At 38.7% G+C, this 19267-nt stretch overlaps 1 protein-coding gene across 2 annotated transcripts in view; it reads left to right on the top strand.

The window, feature by feature from the left end:
• Nucleotides 1-19267, top strand: part of ZFYVE9 (zinc finger FYVE-type containing 9) — a 141983-nt gene that overhangs the window by 37726 nt on the left and 84990 nt on the right. For both annotated transcript variants that reach the window (XM_036255100.1, XM_036255101.1), the window contains exons 2-4: nucleotides 989-1093; nucleotides 10366-10471; nucleotides 16177-18275. In XM_036255100.1, the coding sequence (XP_036110993.1) occupies nucleotides 10402-10471; nucleotides 16177-18275 (2169 nt within the window). In that variant the 5' untranslated portion in view covers nucleotides 989-1093; nucleotides 10366-10401. The remainder of the gene's footprint in view (nucleotides 1-988; nucleotides 1094-10365; nucleotides 10472-16176; nucleotides 18276-19267) is intronic.

The raw sequence follows: 19267 nt of genomic DNA, 5'->3' as shown, positions 1-19267 counted from the left end.
GCAGAAGAGGACTGGAATCATGAGACTCTACTTAGAGGAAAACAGTTGTTTGGCAATAAAAATCTTAGCAGGAAGTTTTTTTTAAATTTTTTCATTGATTTGAGAGAGAGGGAGAGAAACACCGATGAGAGAGAACATCAGTTGGCTGCCTCCTACATGCCCCTCCCACTGGGGATTTGGCCCACAACCTGAACATGTGCCCTGACTGGTAATCAAACCAGTGACCTCTTGGTCGACACTCAACCACTGAGCCACACTGGCTGGGCTTAGCAGGAAGCTTTTGAATCTCATTTTAAGAATTTTGTGTAGGTAGAGAGAAAAATCATACCAACAGGACTTTCTTGTGAAGCAGGAATTTTGTTAGCTTTGGATTTTTGGAGGACCTATTTAATATAAAATCAGTGGTATTTTTTTTTTTTTAAACCTCACCCAAAGACATTTTCCCATTTTTCAGATAGAGTGGGAGGGAGAGAGAGAGAGAGAAAGAAACATCGACATGAAAGGGACACATCGAGTAGTTGCCACCCACATGACCCAACCAGGCCCGGGGACAAACTGTGACCGAGGCACGTGCCCTTAGCGAGAACTGAACCCGGGTCTCTCTGGACTGCAGGCCGACACTCTAACTGCTGAGCCAAACCAGCCAGGGCAAATCAGTGGTATTTTTATGAATTAACATAGTTAAAGACATTGGGTAGAACGTGCCTGCCTTAATATTTCACTTATTATTTATTGAGATAAGTGTGCAAAAATGCTTAAACTGTTCATTGAAATATTTACCTATTGGCCTTTTTAAACAATATATTGTGTCTGCTGCTGCATTCCATTTCATGCTAGCCAGCCACATCTTTGAATCTGAAGATGTAATTGCAATTTATTGTTTAAGTCCCATAGCTTTTATTTTTCTGGCTATGATAGGTTTATATGAAGAAAATTAGGGCTTATTATTGCTTTAGCAAATGTAATGAACAATGTGTTTTTTCTTTAGGATCAAGCAGAGCATACTAAATCAGCAGTACTGCCCGGTAGTGCAGCAAGCACCATGATTAAGCACAGAGAAGTCTGTTTCTTATCACGTATGTAAGGGGAAAAGGTAAGGTACCACTGCTGCTTCTCTCAGAGCTTAAACTTAAGAAAACAACTAGATCTATAGAAAATAATGGTCATGTATATATGCTGCTTGCTTCATTTATATTATTGTGTCTTGTTAAATCAGGAGTGTAGTTTTAAGAAAAATTTGACTTAAATTCAGAACAAAAGGGTATTTTTTAAATTACTGTTGAGCCCTGGCCAGTGGTTAGAGCGTCAGCCCGTGGACCAGTGAAACCCGGGTTAGATTTTTTTTTTTTTTTTATCCTCACCCGAGGACATTTTTCCATTTTTTGTTCAGATAGAGTGGGAGGGAGAGAGAGGAACAGAGAGAGAGAGAAACATCGATGTGAAGGGACACATCGAGTGGTTGCCACCTGCACAACCGACCAGGGCCGGGGACAAACTGCAACTGAGGTACGTGCCCTTAGCGGGAACCGAACCCGGGTCTCTCAGGACCGCAGGCCGACGCTCTAACTGCTGAGCCAAACCGGCCAGGGCTCGGGTTAGATTTTGGTCAAGGGCACGTACCTCGGTTGCAGTTGGGCCCTGGTCAGGGTTGTGCGGGAGGCAACCAGCCAATGTGTCTCTCTCACATCAATGTTTCTCTTTCTCTCTCTCTCTTTCTCTCTTTCTCTCTCTCTCCTTCCCTCCTTCCCTCCTTCCCTCCTTCTCTGTCCAAAGATAAATGGAAAAATATCCTTGGGTGAGGATTAAAAAAATAAAAAAAATAAGTAAATAAATTACTGTTGAATTATGTTGAAAATGCTAATTTCTCTGCTAGTACTTGGCTTTTCCCTTTTAAAGTGAACTTCTATCTTGAGCATAGAAAGGTAATTTCGCCCTGGCCGATTTGGCTCAGCGGTTAGAGCGTCGACCTGCGGTCCTGAGAAACCCGGGTTCGGTTCCCGCTAAGGGCATGTGCCTCGGTTGCAGTTTGTTCCCGGCCCTGGTTGAGCCACTCGATGTGTTCCTTTCACATCGATGTTTCTCTCTCTCTCTCTCTCTGTTCCTCTCTCTCCCTCCCACTCTACCTGAACAAAAAAATGGAAAAATGTCCTCGGGTGAGGATAAAAAAAAGAAAGGTAATTTCACCATGAAAAAGAACATGGATTTTGAGCAGTACTGTTAAGAACAAATAATAGTAATCTACCCAATTAATGCCATTTATATTTCTTAGTTATCATGTAAGAGCTCAACAATTAAAGCTAATTTTGGGGCAGGGAATCAGACATACAGATTTAATTACATTATTTTGTATTTTTAGACTACTTATGTAGAGCAGTGCTTTCAGGTAGAAAATTGGAAGTATTGCCCTGGCCAGGTAGCTCAGTTGGTTAGAGTGCCATCCTAATATGCCAAGGTTGTGGGTTCGATCCCCGGTCAGGGCACACACACGAGTCATCCAATCAATGCAGAAATAAAGTAGAACAATATATCGATGTTTCTCCCTCCATGCGTGTGCTCTCTCTCTCTCAAACCAATCAATAATAAATAAACTCTTACTAAAAAAAAAAGAAAAGTGGAAGTATTTTATTAGTTCTTATAGAGCAGGAATCATTGACTTTTTCCTGACTAGAAATCATGTTTGATTATTTAAGGGGTAGAAAATGGTGGTGGGGTGGAGGGTAGATAGATGAGATTGGTTTTAGAAACTAATTATATCATTCACTAATGGGGTACCCCATACTCTGGCTGAGTTCTCTGGTTTTCCATGTAAACTTTGAGGGTAGAGGCATGGGTCTGACCATGTGAGACAGGAGACTGAGCTTCTTTTCTATTCAGTTGAGAGTGGAGCAAAGACATTTAGCAGTGATGCCTTCCTCACTAAAACTTCTGGGCCTGCAGTTGATAAGCTATTTCTTGTCCCCTAGCATTCTCACATAGAAGCGTGAGAAAGGAATGCCCTTCTCTGTTTTCACCTGCCAAAATTTTACTCTTCAGGTGCCACCTCTTTAGGAAGTTTTCACCCACTGCAAAGACTATCAGTAATAATAATAAATAAATAATCAGCAATAATAAAGTATTATATTTGCTACTGTAGCCTACTGTACCCCAAATAATATACTCCTGCTTCAGTCTAATTTAGATTCACCTTTTCTTTTGTTCCATAGCACCAGTACATATATCAGTTAGTATATACCACAGTGTTTTATCTTTTAAGTTTATTTATTTCTCTATGAAACATTAGGCACCTTTAGGTCAGGACATTGTTTTATTTGTCACTGTAACCTAATAACTAGGATAGTGCCTGGTATATAGTAGATGCTCAGTAATGTTTCATGCATGAATGTACACATGTTTATTGTGATTAGTATATGACATAAAGAGGAAGTACCAGTGAAGGAGACATAAAAGGAATCAGATCAGTGCTGTAAAAGTGGGACCCCCTAAGACAGATTCAGGAGTGTCTGAAAGGACTCTGATCAACAGAATTAAAAAAAAAAAAAAAAGTTCTGGAAGCCCAAAGAAAAAAGAAGAGGTCTTCAGGAAGAAAACGTACTGAAAATTAAGTAATTACATTTCTTTTTGAGATGTGCATGTATAATATTTAGTGACTTCTGTTTTTAAAAGGAGATGTATACTTTCATAAGGCAAATAAAGAATCTGAGAGGCCCAGTTTATGCAGTGAGATGCCTGCCTCTCTCTGGTCCGCAGGCCAACGCTCTAACCGCCAAGCCAAACCAGCTAGGGCGAGCTTGTCTCTCTCCCAGGTCCTCAGGAGAGCACAGATTTTGCTTTAGAAAATGAAATTAAAGAGATTCAAGACTTGGAGACATTAGGCATGGCAGAGATCAGGGATGAGGTGCCATAGTGAAAACAGGGCTTAAAGGAAATCCTATATATTGACAAATGAGACCCTTTCTCTCCTTCCTTTGCTCTTCTTTCAGAAGGTGATTGATACTACATCTCCGCATCCCCTGACAGGAGATTGTGAGTTTTCTCTGGAATCCAAAGAAAAAACTTACGTATACTGATATTTTGAGGTCTTTCAGTGAAATAGTTGTGTCTCAACCAGTCACCATGCATTGGAAGCCTCCTAGTTGAGAAGCCACACATGCAGAACTTTCCAATTGGTTGTTGGTACTTGATTTGTTCAGTAGATAGGCATTTGTGGAACGCCTCCAATGTGAAACACAGAGACCCAAACACAAAAGTACAAGAGAGAAACTTGGAGGAAACAATATTGAAAACAGAAGAAAGTTTAAAACAAAATTACGTCAGAGAAGTAAGAGAAGAAATTATATCCATAAGATTCCATAAGAGGATCAGAAAAAGAAAACTTGAAATTTAAAATATGATAGACACTTTTGGTGCATTTTAAATAATTTAAAAATGATCTCAAGTTTATAGAAAAGGCATAAGTATATTACAAAAAACTTCTTTCTAAACCATTTGAAAGTGAGTTGCTAGCTGCATGCTTTCACCTGTGAAACTGTTTCCTACAAACAAGGACAGTCTCTTACATAACCACAATACAGCCACCAAAATCAGAACTAACTGGTGTATTATTACCATCTGATTCTCAGACCTTATTCAGGTTTTCCCAGTTGTACAAATAATGTACTTTAGGTAAAGAGGATCTAGTTTCAAATCACATGTTGCATTTAGTTGTCATGTCTCTTTGGTCTCCTTCTGTCTGGAACAGTTCTGTGGTATTTGATTTTCTTGACCTTGACCTTAAAAATTACAGATCAGTTATTTTGTAGAATGTTCCTCAATTTTGGTTTGTCTGATGTTTCCTCATGACAAGGTTCAAGTAATACATTTTTGGTGGGAATAGCACAGAAGTGGTGCTGGTTTTTTTTTTTAAATCCTCACCGGATGATATTTTTCCATTAATCTTCAGATAGAGTGGGAGGGAGGGACAGAGAAAGAGAGAGAAAAACATTGATGTGAGAGGGACAATATCGACTGGTTGGTTGCCTCCTGCATGACCCCGACCAGGGCTGGGGACGAACTACAACCAAAGTTTGTGCCCTTGACCAGAATCGAACCCACGATTGGTCTGTGGGTTGATGCCCCAACTGCTGAACCAAACTGGCCGGGGTAAAGTGGTGCTGTTTTTTGTTCTTAATTAGTAACCTTTATTTTTTTTATCCTCACCTGAGGACACTCCTCCATTTTTTTTGTTCAGAGAGAGTGGGGGTGCGGGGAGAGAGAGAGAGAGAAACATCGACGTGGAAGGGGCACATCGAGTGGTCGCCACCCACACGACCCAATCAGGGCCGGGGACAAACTGCAACCGAGGTATGCGCCCCTAACGGGAACTGAACCCGGGTCTCTCCAGACTGCAGGCCGACGCTCTAACCGCTGAGCCAAACCGGCCAGGGCGTAACCTTTATTTTTTAGAGCAGTTTTAGGTTCATAGCAAAATTGAGCAGAAAGTACAGGGCGTTCCCCATATACCCCTATCCTTTCTCTTTGTTCCCCACACACATAGCCTCCCTCAGTATCAACATTGCTATGTCCTTTTCATTGCAACTCCTCAGGGAACACAATTTCTATTACTGATGTTCAGTTTGATCTCCTGTGTAAGGTGATATCTGTTAGGCTTTGTCTCTGATGTACTCTTTTTTTCCTATTTTTGTGGAGAGGAACTTTGAAACTGTAAATATCCTGTTCCTTCTCACATTTGGGATTTATTCATTCATGTTGTAAAGACTCATGGTTTTCTTTTTTATTCAAAAGGTTGTAATCCATTGCTATCATTATTTATTTTGATGCTCAAATTGCCTCTAATTTGGCCGGTGGGAGTTTCTTCAAGCTGGTTCCTGTGTCCTTTTAACATGTCCCAATCATTCTTGGAGCACTTGTTTGCTTTCTAGTACACAGGATAGATATTCAAGGATCTTCTTTTTTTATTAATTGGAATATAATTCACATACCATAAAATTCACCCTTTAAAAGTATATAGTCCATTGTTTTGTTTATACTTACAGAATTTTGCAGTTACCACCAATGTCTAATTCCACATTTTCATCACCCCAAAGAGAAATCTTGTATCCATTAGCAATCACTCCCCATTTCCCTCCAATTTCCCCAACTCCTGGTAACCACTAATTTACTTTCTTGTTCTGTGGATTTGCTTATTCTCTATGTTTTAAGTGGAATCATATAATATATAGCTTTTTGTGTCAGCTTCTTTCAGTTACCATGGTATTTCTAAGATTCATCCATGTTTTAGCATATAGCAATACTTCATTCATTTTTATTATGTAATATTCCATTTTGTCGATATTCCATACCACATTTTATTTATCCATTCATCGGTTGATAGATATTTGGGTTGTTTCCAGTTTGGGCTGTTATGAATAATGTTGCTATGAGTATTAGTGGATAAGTTTTTGTGTGAATGTTTTAATTTCTCTTGGATATAAACCCAGGAGTGGAAAAGCTATGTCATGTGTTAACTCTGTTTAAGATTTTGAGATAATAAATGTTTTCCAAAGTTGCCACACCATTTTACTTTCTTCCCAGCAATGTTTGAGGGTCCATATTTCTCTACAACCTCATCAAAGGTCTTATATTTTTTCTGCTCCAGTTTTGGCATCAGCCATTTCTCGCTGGAGCTATAGTTAATTTTGGTGTATAATAGTATGTAAAAACAAAATCTGGTGCTAGGTATGCTTATTGCTACTTGGAATTGAGGTGGGGCTTTGCTGCTTCAAGATCCTCTGTAGATAGAGCTAGAAAATATCTGTGTATACACACACACACATTTGCATCTATATTTATTGCTATAAACATCTGTGTTTATTGAAGTCCATGAGTTCACACTGATATCTCAGATTCCAAATTAACACTGCAGGGTTCTTTATAGTTTTCCGTTTCCACATTTTAACCCCTTTCTTCAACAGTGATAGACCTTCTCTCATTGACTTTCATGTAATCGCTTATTTGATCCATCTCTTTACATGAAACCAACCTCCTTTTTTTATTTCTTTATTGATTTTAGAGAGAGAAGAAGGGGAGGGAGAGAGAGAGAGAATATCGATTGGCCCCCTCCCCCATCGCCCACACTAGGGATTTGGCCCACAACTTTTGGGTATGTGCCCTGACCAGGAATTGAACTGACGACCTCTTTGTGCATGGCTCGATGTTCAGCCACTGAGCCACACTGGCTGGGTCATGTAACCAATCTCTTATCACTATCGTCTTCTCTTGTCCCTTCTTATCCTGTTCAGGCTCTGACATACCACCCTGGATTGCCCTCTTATATCTCCTCCTCACCCTACTTGCACATAGACTCTTCTAACCTGCTTGGGCTCTGACACCCCATGCTCAGCTGTCCTTCTGAGTAGAAAACTTTCTTACTCTGCTGGGGCTTTGACACTTTATGGTGGACCACCCTTACTTACCATATTATTTACCATACTGGGGCTCTGATTCTCTCTTACACAGATGCCCTCTTCATCCTGCTCCGATGTTTATTTAGTTTTTAATAACTCTTTCCTTTTATTTTTATTTTTTAAACTTTTTACTTTAAAGTAATTATAGATTAACAGAAAGTACAAAAATAGTATAGAAAGTTCCTTTATCCATTTTTCCTCATTGGTGACTTCTTACATAACTGTAGATCATATCAAAACCAGAAAATTGATATTTTATTTATCCGTTCATCAGTCGGTAGATATTTAGGTCATTTCTACCTTTTGGCTATTATGAATAATGCTGCTGTGAACATATGTATGTAATTCTCTTCCATTTATCTTCAGATAGCGTGGGAGGGAGAGAGGAAGGAAGAGAGAGAGAGAGAAACATCAAAGTGAGAGAGACTTATCGAGTGGCTGCTACCCACACGACCCCAATAGGAGCCAGGGACAACCGATGTACCTGCCCTTAGCGGGAACCGAACCCAGGACTCTCTGGTCCGCGGGCCGACGCTCTAACTGCAGAACCAAACTGGCCAGGGCTCTTGTTTTACTTCTTTATAGTCACATGCACCCTTCTTTCCCCACTATCTCATATTTTATGACTTTTTAAAATTAAAAGCATTATTACAAGTCACAGGAAGAGCTGGGTAAGCATAGAAGTAAACCATGTTATGTTCATGAATGGGAAGAATTAATATCATTCCCAATCTTGAGTGAGAAGCAGGCTAGGAGTTCTGATTTCTGAATGGTTATTTTATAGCACTCTCTTCCATCCTGCGCCATTGTTGAGTATAGGGGCCATTTCCCCCACCAGCTCTTGGTTTTGTGCAGAGAGCTCAATCTGGCTCCCTTCAATGCAGAAACTTCTATAAGTTTGTAGCCAATAATTCCCATCCTCCCTCCTAGCTTTCAAATCCCAGGCCTGAAGGTTGCTGTCTGTGGACTGCCACCATACAGTTTTCACTCATTACTGTGGCTTGGTTTCTTCCTGGTATATGGCATCTGTATATTTCCTTTTCTTGCTTTTGAATTTTAGTGTATAAACTTTTTAAAAATAGTCCATTTTGACTGTATTCACAATGGAAAGGAACGGTGCCCACCACCAGCTCATTACACTTTTTTCTTTTCTTTTGAAAAATTTCAAGCTTAAAGAAAAATTGAATGAATAGTACAACGAAGACTCTCATATCCTTTACCTAGATTCATCAATTTTTACCATTTAAAAAAAAAATCCTCACCCTAGGATATGTACATACTTATTTTTAGAGAGAGAGAGAGGAAGAAGGGAGGGAGGGAGGGGAGGAAGAAGAAGAAGAAGGAAGGAAGGAAGGAAGGAAGGAAGGAAGGAAGGAAGGAAGGAAGGAAGGAAGGAAGGAGAAAAGAAAAGAAGAGAGAAGAAAAGAAAAAGATCTATTGGTTGCCTCCCGTATGGTTTGATCCCAACCAGGGATTGAACCCCCAAGCTAGGTATGTGCCCTGACCAGGAATCAAACTCACAATCTTTTGGTGTACAGGCCAATGCCAACTGAGCCACCTGGCCAGGGAAATTTTTATCATTTTGCCTCTTTTTTGAGCACATCTCTCCTCCTCTCTCTTACCCTTCTCACCTCTACACTCAGACTCACATACTTTTTTTCTGTATCATTGCAGATAACACAACATGTCTTTCTCAAATAGTTTAGCAGGCATCTCCTAAAAGTAAGGACATTCTCCTACAAAATCAAAATACAGTTATCACATTCAAGAAAATGATTGTTAATTCACTATATCTAATGTGTAGTCCAAATTCCCCTGATCGTCCCGTAAATGTTATGTTTTGCTTTGTTTGTGAATATATGTGTTTTGTTTTTTTTAGGATCTAGTCAGTGTTCATGCATGGCATTTGGTTACTTAATCTCTTTTAAGTTAGGATGATCTTGTTTTCTATAATACTAAATTTTTTGAAGAGTTTAGGATGGTTATGGAATAGATTCTAGATTTGTTTTATTGTTTCTACATGATTCAATTCAAGTTAAAGATTTTTGGCAAAAATACTGAGAAGTTTTAAACTTCTCATTGCATCACATTTGGAAGTGCATAATGTCAACTTGTTAAACTATTGGTGATGCTGTTTGATTAAGGTAGTGATTACCATATCTTTTCACTGTGAACCCATTTTTTTCTTTGTAATTAATAAGTCATCTGTGGAATGATACTTTGAGGCACTATGAATATTTTCTTCCCCAGTAACCATTTACTTAAAGGTTTTAACATCTATTTTTCTTTTTTTTAATCCTCACCTGAGGATATTTTTTCCATTGCTCTCAGGAGAGAGAGTGTGTGTGTGTGTGTGTGGGGGGGGATCAATTGTTTGCCTCCTGAGACCCTTCAATGTGAGGGTCAACGCTCTAACCACTGTGCAACACCAGCCAGGGCTTAACATCTATTTTCGATGCTTGCCTAAATTAATTATAATTGGAGTTTAACACAACTTATTGACCATCTGTGTATACAGTGTTCACTTATTCATTTCACAGGTGTTTCTTGAAAAGTTTCTACATTAGGTTCTGTGCTAATCACTTGGTGAGCACAATCTAGTGTTTGTCTTTGTGGTGTCTGTAGTCTTCTGGAAAAGATTGACATTAATCATAATCACACCAATGTATATTTAGAGATTGTTATAAATATTATAAAGGAAAAAATGGGGTGCTGTGAGAGATTATAAAGAGAGATCACCTTTTTTAGGGGTTCAGGGAAGACTTCCCTGTGAAAGTAATCTAAGAGCCGAAAGATATAGAATTATTTGGGTAAGGAGCGATGTTGGGTAAAAGGTCCTGAAGAGAGACATTTGGTATCAGTTGTTTTGTCTATAAATTATATTTTAACAATTGAAAGTGTATTACAAATTTGATTTTTCTAGATTTAAACAAGTCTCTTAAGTGGTGTTTCCTCACTGATGGAGAATTACTTCCAAGCAGAAGCTTACAACCTGGACAAGGTTTTAGATGAATTTGAACAAAACGAAGGTGAGAATTTACTTTGGCAAAGGTATTTGAATGTATTTTGATATAGAGAATGTGTGGTTATAAGAGGATGCAGTACTTTAAAAAAAAGTAAAATCAGGCCTTAGCGGTTTTGCTCAGTGGTTAGAGTGTTGGCCTGCGGACCAAAGAGTTGTGGGTTTGATTCCGGTCAAGGGCATGTACCTCGGTTGCAGTTTGGTCCCCAGCCCTGGTCATGGTCGTGCAGGAGGCAACCAGTCGATGTATCTCTCTCATATCGATGTTTTTTTTTTCTTTCGTGTCAGTGTTTCTCTTTATCTCTCCCTCCCATTCTATCTGAAAATAAATGGAAAAATATCCTCGGGTGAGGATTTAAAAAAAAAAAAGTAAGATCAGCCCAGCCAGTGTGGCTCAGTGGATTGAGCATCCCATGGACTGAGAGGTCCCAGCTCAATTCCTGGTCAGGGCACATGCCCAGGCTGTGGGCTTGATCTCCTATAGTGGGCGTGCAGGAGGCAGCCGATTGATGTTTCTCTCTCCCTTCCTCTCGCTCTAAAAAATTAATAAAAACATTTTAAGAAAAATAAAATAAAAGGTAAAATCAGGTTCAGTGACTTAATAATATTATATATTAATAGCCAGAGTTATAACTAACATTTTTAATCACTGTGTCAGATATTATCCTAAACCATTTACATGGATTTTATCATTTTTATCTTTAAAATAATCCTATGATCCTATGAAAGTAAATCTTATTTACATTTTACACATGAGAATAGAAGCAATTCTCCAAAGTTACTTTGCTACTAAGTGGCAGGATTTGAGTCCAGGCAGTATAATACTAGAGCATGAATTCTCTTTTATTATATACAACCAATTTATAGTCAAGAAAAGCTTTAAAATGTATGATTGTATTTCCTAACCTAAGAAAGGTAGCTTATTGAATATCGATTGACCAATAAAGTCAAGATATATTTTAAACCTAATTTTAAAAGATTAAGCAACTGTCAAAATGGTTATTTAAATTATACATTTTTAAGGCTCAGTCTAAAAATGTCTGGATAAGATTCACTTCATTTAGGGAAACCTTTTCCTGAAATTCCCCTCTCAGGATGACTTGAATGGATAATTCATAATTTAAATCTCTTTCACCTTACCCACCTTCCTCGGTGTTCTCTGGTTCTAACAGAAAATGGCATGTAATGAATTTAGAGTGATATATTTCCATCTAAAGTCCATGATTTTAGTAATGGCCTTCAGTGATTCAGTAATGGATCACTATATCCAGTATTCTTTGATAGCAGTTGGTAAGAGAGATTAGTTTTGATTTTGTTGCTTTGGGTCTATGATAGAGGAAGCCTTAAAGAAATCATGGGGAGTAAAGAGGGAAAAAGGAGAGGAATGATACATGGAATGACCTGTGCTTCTCATATTTTACCATTGATGACCCAAATCTAACCCATAACCCTAGGTTCATTCCTGATTCATGTAAATGTGAAACCTAATCATTGGGATTTTCTTGGATCTAGATGAGCTTTATATATACCAAGGTGGAAGGTGTATTATCTCAGTTTGAATCATTTATACAACTATTTTCTCAGTCCTTTCTTTGTTTTAACACTTTATGTATCACAGTTATTTGTCATGAGATATCTACACAGATGCTACACCTAATCTTGTGACTACTATACTTCTAGAATACCACTGACTGACTAGTAAAACAGTTCATTACATCAATCTCTTATTGTATGCAGATTCTAGAAGGGGTACTTTGTATATAGTTGATTTCTAACACTTTTTTTTTTTTTTTATCCTCACCCGAGGATATTTTTCCATTTTTTGTACAGATAGAGTGGGAGGGAGAGAGAGTAAGGGAGAGAGAGAGATAAACATCGACGTGAAGGGACACATCGAGTGGCTGCCACCCGCACAACCAACCAGGGCCGGGGACAAACTGCAACCGAAGTATGTGCCCTTAGCGGGAACCGAACCCGGGTCTCTCCGGACCGCAGGCCGACGCTCTAATCGCTGAGCCAAACTGGCCAGGGCTAAGTTTTTTTTTAATTTTTTTATTTTTTTAATCCTCACCCGAGGACATTTTTCGATATTTTGTTCAGATAGAGTGGGAGGGAGAGAGAGGAAGAGAGAGAGAGAGAGAGAGAAACATCAACGTGAAAGGGACACATCGAGTGGCCGCCACCCGCACGACCTGACCAGGGCCGGGTACAAACTGCAGCCGAAGTACATGCCCTTAGCGGGAACCGAACCCGGGTCTCTGTAGACCGCAGGCCAACCTTCTAACCGCTGAGCCAAACCGGCCAGGGCATTTCTAACACATTTTTGTTGAATCATTAAAATTTGTCTCTCTCAGTTTGAAAATAGAGCATTTGCACTTAAAAATAACTCCTTTAACCCTGGCCGGTTGCTCAGTGGTTAGAGCGTTGGCCTGTGGATCAGACCAAAGGTTCGCAGGTTTGATTCGTGGTAAAGGGCACATACCTGGGTTGCAGGTTCCATCCCTGGCCCTGGTTGGGGTCCTGCTGGAGGCAGCTAGTTGATCTCTCTCTCTCCTCCCCATGCCCTCCTCTCGATCTAAAAATCAATGGAAAAATATCCTCAGGTTATTTTGACAACAACAAAAAACTTCTTTAGAAAAAGGCGAACTTCAGGAGCTACCTTTTTGTTTGTAACTATATTGTTCATTTGTTTTGAACTTTAAAAAAAAATCTTAGTACCAGTTGTTAAAACTATTGCCTCTAGCCTGGTACCTTTCCAGGTATATTTTTAATGATTTCTCATTTTGCGTTAGTTTCCTCCTTTTTTTTTAAATTGATTAGAGAGAGGAAGGGAGACGGAGAGAGAGAGAGAAACATGGATGAAAGAGAACATCGATTGGCCGCCTACTGCATGCCCCCCACTGCGGATCAGGCCCACAACCTGGGCATGTGCCCTGACTGGGAATCGAACTGGCAACCTCTTGGTGCACAGGTTGATGCTCAACCACTGAGCCACATCAACTGGGCTAATTTCCTCTTTTAAGTGAAAAATATATCACACTCAGACTGAGATGATACTAGATAGTTAACATGCCCAAGTAGTAGGTGGTTGAAAAATGAAATTTTAATACCTGATTATTCTTGTTTGAATATTATTAAATATTCTTATAAGAAGCAGTATTTCCTTTTTTATTTTCATGAACCAGCTTGGTAATATGATTTCTTTTATTTTTTTTTTCTTTATTGATTTTTAGAGAGCAAGGGAAAAGGAGATAGAAATATCGATGAGAGAGAACATCGACTGGCTGCTACCTGCATGCCCCCCACTGGGGGAGATTGGGCCCGCAACCTGGGCATGTGCCCTAACCAGGAATTGAATCAGCCACCTCTTGGTGCATGGGTCGATGCTCAACCACTGAGCCACACCAGCCGGGCATGATTTCTTTTTTTAAAGGAAGCACATGTTACTAAATCTCAATCTCTGCTACCCCAAATTTGGTAATCTCAGGATTTAACATTTAGATACTAAGCCATTCTCCACACAATCTGATGTTTTATGGCCTTTATAATCTTCCTTTCCTAGCTTCTTTTCACTATTTTCTTACACGAATTCTTTTTTTTTTCAGTCCTCACTCTAGGACATTTGTACATTAATCCTCAGATAGAGCTGGAGAGAGAGAGGAAGGAAGAGAGAGAGGAAGGAAAAGAGAGAGAGAGAGAAACATCAATGTGAGAGAGACACATTGATTGGTTGCCACCCACACAACCCCAACCGGGGCTGGGGACAGACTGCAACTGAGGTATGTGCCCTTGGCTGGAATCGAACCCGGGACTCTGGTCTGCTGGTGACACTCTTACCACTGAGCCATACCAGCAAGGGCTTACACACATTGTTTTTTCAACCCAGACTGATTTGCTTATTGCTCTCTCAGATAGTTGTGTTGGGGTCTATACTTTTTCTTGTTCCTCTTTTACAAATGTCCTCTTTTTTGAACTTACATAAAATTGTTTTTGAATCACATCCCATTTGCCCCTGCCTCCATGAATTCAAGCTTGCTTTCTCAGCCTGTACAGTGTCTTTTCTTCTCTGAATTTGTTTTCTTTTACTACATAATAGTTTTCAAATACTTATGCTAGCCTGTACTGCTAATTAGATATTCATGTGTATTGTAGCTATTTTTTATTTTCCCAGCTAGATTATGTGCTTCTTGGAGGCCAGAGCTACCATTTAATCTTTGTGTTCCTTAAGCTCAATGCTTTTACTGTGGTAGATAAACACTTAGCATGTATTTATTGTGTACCTACTATATACCAGGCACTATGCAAAGTAAGGACTTATACTGATGGAAAGAAATGGTGTCTGCCTGAAAAAGTCAGGTTAATTGCCCATTGCATTACAGTGTAATAAACGCTTTAATAAAGATATGAACAAGGTGCTAAGGGAGCATTGAAGATTAATGTTACTACTGAGGGCAAAATATATCTGCATAATTTCAGGACTATGATTATCAGATTTACTGGAGAAAGCAAGAGTAGTAAGTGCATTATTCCTCATTTCTCTAATTAAATATACACATAGCACTGTAACTTGGGGAAAATAGCCATCATAGTTATGATCTGATAAAAAGTAAACAGAAACATGAAATTATGCTTATTCATAGAATATGAGTAGGTTGGTTTAATAAGATAAATGAGTGCCAAATGTACTTGATAATGTAAATATGAACCTAATTAATATATTGTGACATGGTTACAAGCAGAATTTCACATACTGTAGCAAACTTAAAAAACTTATTATGGAAAAATTTCAAATATATACAAAGTAAACAATAATATAGTAAATTCTAGAGTACTGATTACAGAGCTTCTCCAGTGATTGATGATGCCGTTTTTGTTTCTTTTATCTCTTCAACCATTCCTCACTCCCTGTTTCATTGTTTTTTGTACAGTTTTTTTTTTTTTTTTAATCCTCGAGGGCATTTTTGCATTTATTTTTCAGATAGAGTGGGAGGGAGAAAGGGGGGAAGAGAGAGTGAAAAACATCGATGTGAGAGAGACACATTGACTGGTTGCCACCCACACGGCCCCAACCGTAGCCGGGACCAACTGCAACCGAGATATATACCCTTATCGGGAACCGAATCTAGGACTCTTTGGTCTGCAGGCCGATGCTCTAACCGCTGAGCCAAACCGGCCAGGGCTGTACAGTTTTTAAGATAAAATTTATACACATTGAAATGTTAGATCTTAACTGTACATTTAAAAATATATATATATCCATGTAACCCACATTCTAGTCATGATGTAATTATAGAACATTCTGTCTCTGCAGAAAATTCCTTTCCTTTCCTTTCTACTCAATTACCATATCTTCATCACTGTTCTGATTTTTTTTTCACCTTAGATTAGTCCTCACCTCATGTTGTACTCGGCCAATCCAAGGCCGTTTCCATTGCTGGTGCCCCTCTACCCCCAAGTACAGTCTGTGGGCCACTTGAATTATGCTACTAGATTGAGGTAGAATTCTTTTGTTGTTTTGAATATTCTGAGATATTACCACTCAGTGACATACAATACAGGGGACAGTTGTAAATATATTTTCTTATTCTTAGCTAAGAATTAGAAACCTCACATCCTAGGAATATTTTATTTTCAGATTATATTTGCAAATGTGGTTGATTAATTTAGTCCAGTATTACCAACAAACTTATTGTAGTTATTTATTTTTTTCAGATGAAACAGTTTCTCCTATTTTATTGGATACAAAGTGGAATAAGATTCTAGATCCCCTTTCTCACCAACTGTCATTTAACCCTGCATTGGCAAGTGTGAATGAAACTGCAGATGAGACACAGCCACAACTGAAAGTCTTCTCCCTGGCTCATTCAGCTCCTCTGACTACAGAGAGAGAGGACTATTATGCTAATGGGCAGGACTGTAGTCTGAATCCAGAGATCAACACAATGTGGATTGATGAAAATGCTGTTGCAGAAGATCAGTTAATTAAAAGGAACTGTAATCAAGATGATCAATGCAGTACTGTTGAAGTGGGAGAGAAGAAATGTGGAAACCTAGCTTGCCTGCCAGATGAGAAGAATGTTCTTGTTGTAGCCGTCATGCATAACTGTGATAAAAGGACATTACAAAGCGATTTGCAGGATTGTAATAATTATAATAGTCAATCCCTTATGGATACTTTTAGCTGTTCACTGGATAATGAAAACAGACAAACTGATCAATTTAGTTTTAATATAAATGGGTCCACTGAAAAAGATATGAACTCAGAGAAAAAGATGGATTTGTTGAATAGACCAAATGCAGAGGGGGATTCTGTTAAACATATATGTACTACTTCATCTGATAATCTAACTAGTATCTGTTCCCCTTCACAATTAAAGGATGATGAAAATATAGGTAGGGACCCCTCCATGTCTTTGATTACAAGTTTAACAATTGATTCAGTAATCTCATCCCAGGGAACAGATGAAGATCCTGCTGATAAAAACCAAGAGAATTATATGCCAGATGAGGTTCTCATTGGCAAAACCAGCTCTCCTAGGACAGATCTAGGGAGCCTAAACTCTTTTCCCCATTTGAGTGAGGGGATTTTGATGAAAAAAGAGCCAACAGAGGAGATACCAACTGAAGAATCTCTCCGGTCTGGTTTACCTCTGCTTCTCAAACCAGACATGCATAATGGGTCTGGAAAGGATAACTGTGAACAGTTTTCAGATTGCCTTGTGCCCAGTGAAATTAGAGCTGATGAAAATGAAGGTTGTGAGCATAAAGAAATTCTTGGCACTACAGACCTTCTTAATATGACAGAACTTGTCTCTGAATCTCAGGAGATGGCTAATTGGAAATCAACTAAACTAAATGAGATGAATGACAGCCAAGTAAATAAAGAAAACAAGAAGTTTTTGCAGATAAATCAGCCTGAGGACACATACAATGATAGTGGAGAAGAGTTTGATAGAATTGCAGAAGCAGATCTAGATTTAAAAGGAACTTTCATAAATGAAAGTAAGGGATGTGATTTCTCCACTGTTACGGATACACCAGCAGCAAATACTTCATCTAATTGTTGTGATTCCTATGGAATGCAGAGCCCAGTTGTTTGTTTTATTCCAAAGACTTTACCCTCCAAAGAAGATTCAGTAACAGAAGAAAAGGAAATAGAGGAGAGCAAGTCAGAATGCTACTCAAATATTTATGAACAGAGAGGAAATGATGTCATAGAAGGTAGTGGACTACTTTTAAACAGCACTGGTGACCTAACGAAGAAAAATTATTCACACAATTTCTCTAGCCAAGTTCCATCAGTTCTTGGGCAGTCTTCACCCAAGATAATAGCAAACCTGCAGTCTATCAGTGTTCCTTTTGGTGGTGCAAGACCCAAGCAACCTTCTAATCTTAAACTTCAGATTCCAAAGCCATTATCAGACCATTTACAAAATGACCTTCCTGCAAACAATGGCAATAATATAAAAAACAAAAATGATGTTCTTGGGAAAGCAAAAATAGGAGAAAACTCAGCAACCAATGTTTGCAATGCCTCTTTGGGAAGCATTTCTATTGCTGATACAAATGGGGAACATTTAGAAAGTTATGAGTCTGGAATATCTAGTAGACCAGGCCTTGTATTAGCTCCAGATAGCCCAGATAATGATCTCAGAGCTGGTCAGTTTGGAATTTCTGCCAGAAAACCATTTACCACTCTCGGTGAGGTGGCTCCAGTATGGGTACCAGATTCTCAGGCTCCAAATTGCATGAAATGTGAAGCCAGGTTTACTTTCACCAAAAGGAGGCATCATTGCAGAGCATGTGGAAAGGTAAGTTGTGTGTATCAGCTCAGAAATCGAGCATACTTGTTTTGTAATGCTCAATTAAAAATTGATAAAGGAAATATAAGGTGAACATACTTCTGGTTGAGATGAACATTATAAATAGCTCTTGAACACCCAGTTCTAGTTCTAAATAAAAAATGACCTTACTGCCCTGGCCGGTTTGGCTCAGTGGTTGGAGCGTTGGCCTGCAGTACAGAGAGACCCGGGTTCAGTTCCCGCTAAGGGCACGTGCCTCGGTTGCAGTTTGTCCCCGGCCCTGGTTGGTCGTGCGGGTGGCAGCCACTCGATGTGTCCCTTCACATCGATGTTTCTCTCTCTTTCTCTCTTCCTCTCTCTCCCTCCCGCTCTATCTGAACAAAAAATGGAAAAAATTTCCTCGGTGAGGATAAAAAAAAAAAAAAAAAATGACCTTACTGATTCTTGGTGTTTATATAGGATTTTTGTTGCCAAGATTTAAACTGAATCCGTTTTCATGAACAGATGAGAATAGAGGAAGTGTTAACTTTGTGGTTTCTATATTGATAGATAGTTGGTTAATGGAATTGTTTTAAATAAGGAAGTTATTCTTTCAATTTAAGAAATGTTTGTGATTTAGTTCATATTTTTAATTCTTGAGAAATTGAAAATTACATTTAGAATCTATTGTGATTTTTGCTGTAGGATTTTTGCTATTGTACTAGACATTCTGGAACTTTTTATATATATGTACACATTTTGTCTTTTCTCCATATATCTTTGATACAAATAGAGTTGAAGACTATACATTTTTGTGACAAGATTATAAGAATAGTTGATAATTGCTTAATTCTCCCTAAATTGTTAGCTAGTAACATCAGCTTACTAGTTGTATTTTTTTTTTTTTTAAAGAAGAGCTTATAAACAAGGAAGAAAGGGAATTTTGGTGTCAGGTCTGGATCCGAACTTCAGCTTTGTTAATATTAACAATATAACTTTATTAAGCCTTAGTTTTTTATAAA

Source organism: Molossus molossus, unplaced genomic scaffold (genome assembly GCF_014108415.1).
Source record: "Molossus molossus isolate mMolMol1 unplaced genomic scaffold, mMolMol1.p scaffold_m16_p_12, whole genome shotgun sequence".
NCBI lineage: Eukaryota > Metazoa > Chordata > Mammalia > Chiroptera > Molossidae > Molossus > Molossus molossus.
This window is presented reverse-complemented; position numbering and strand designations above follow the sequence as displayed.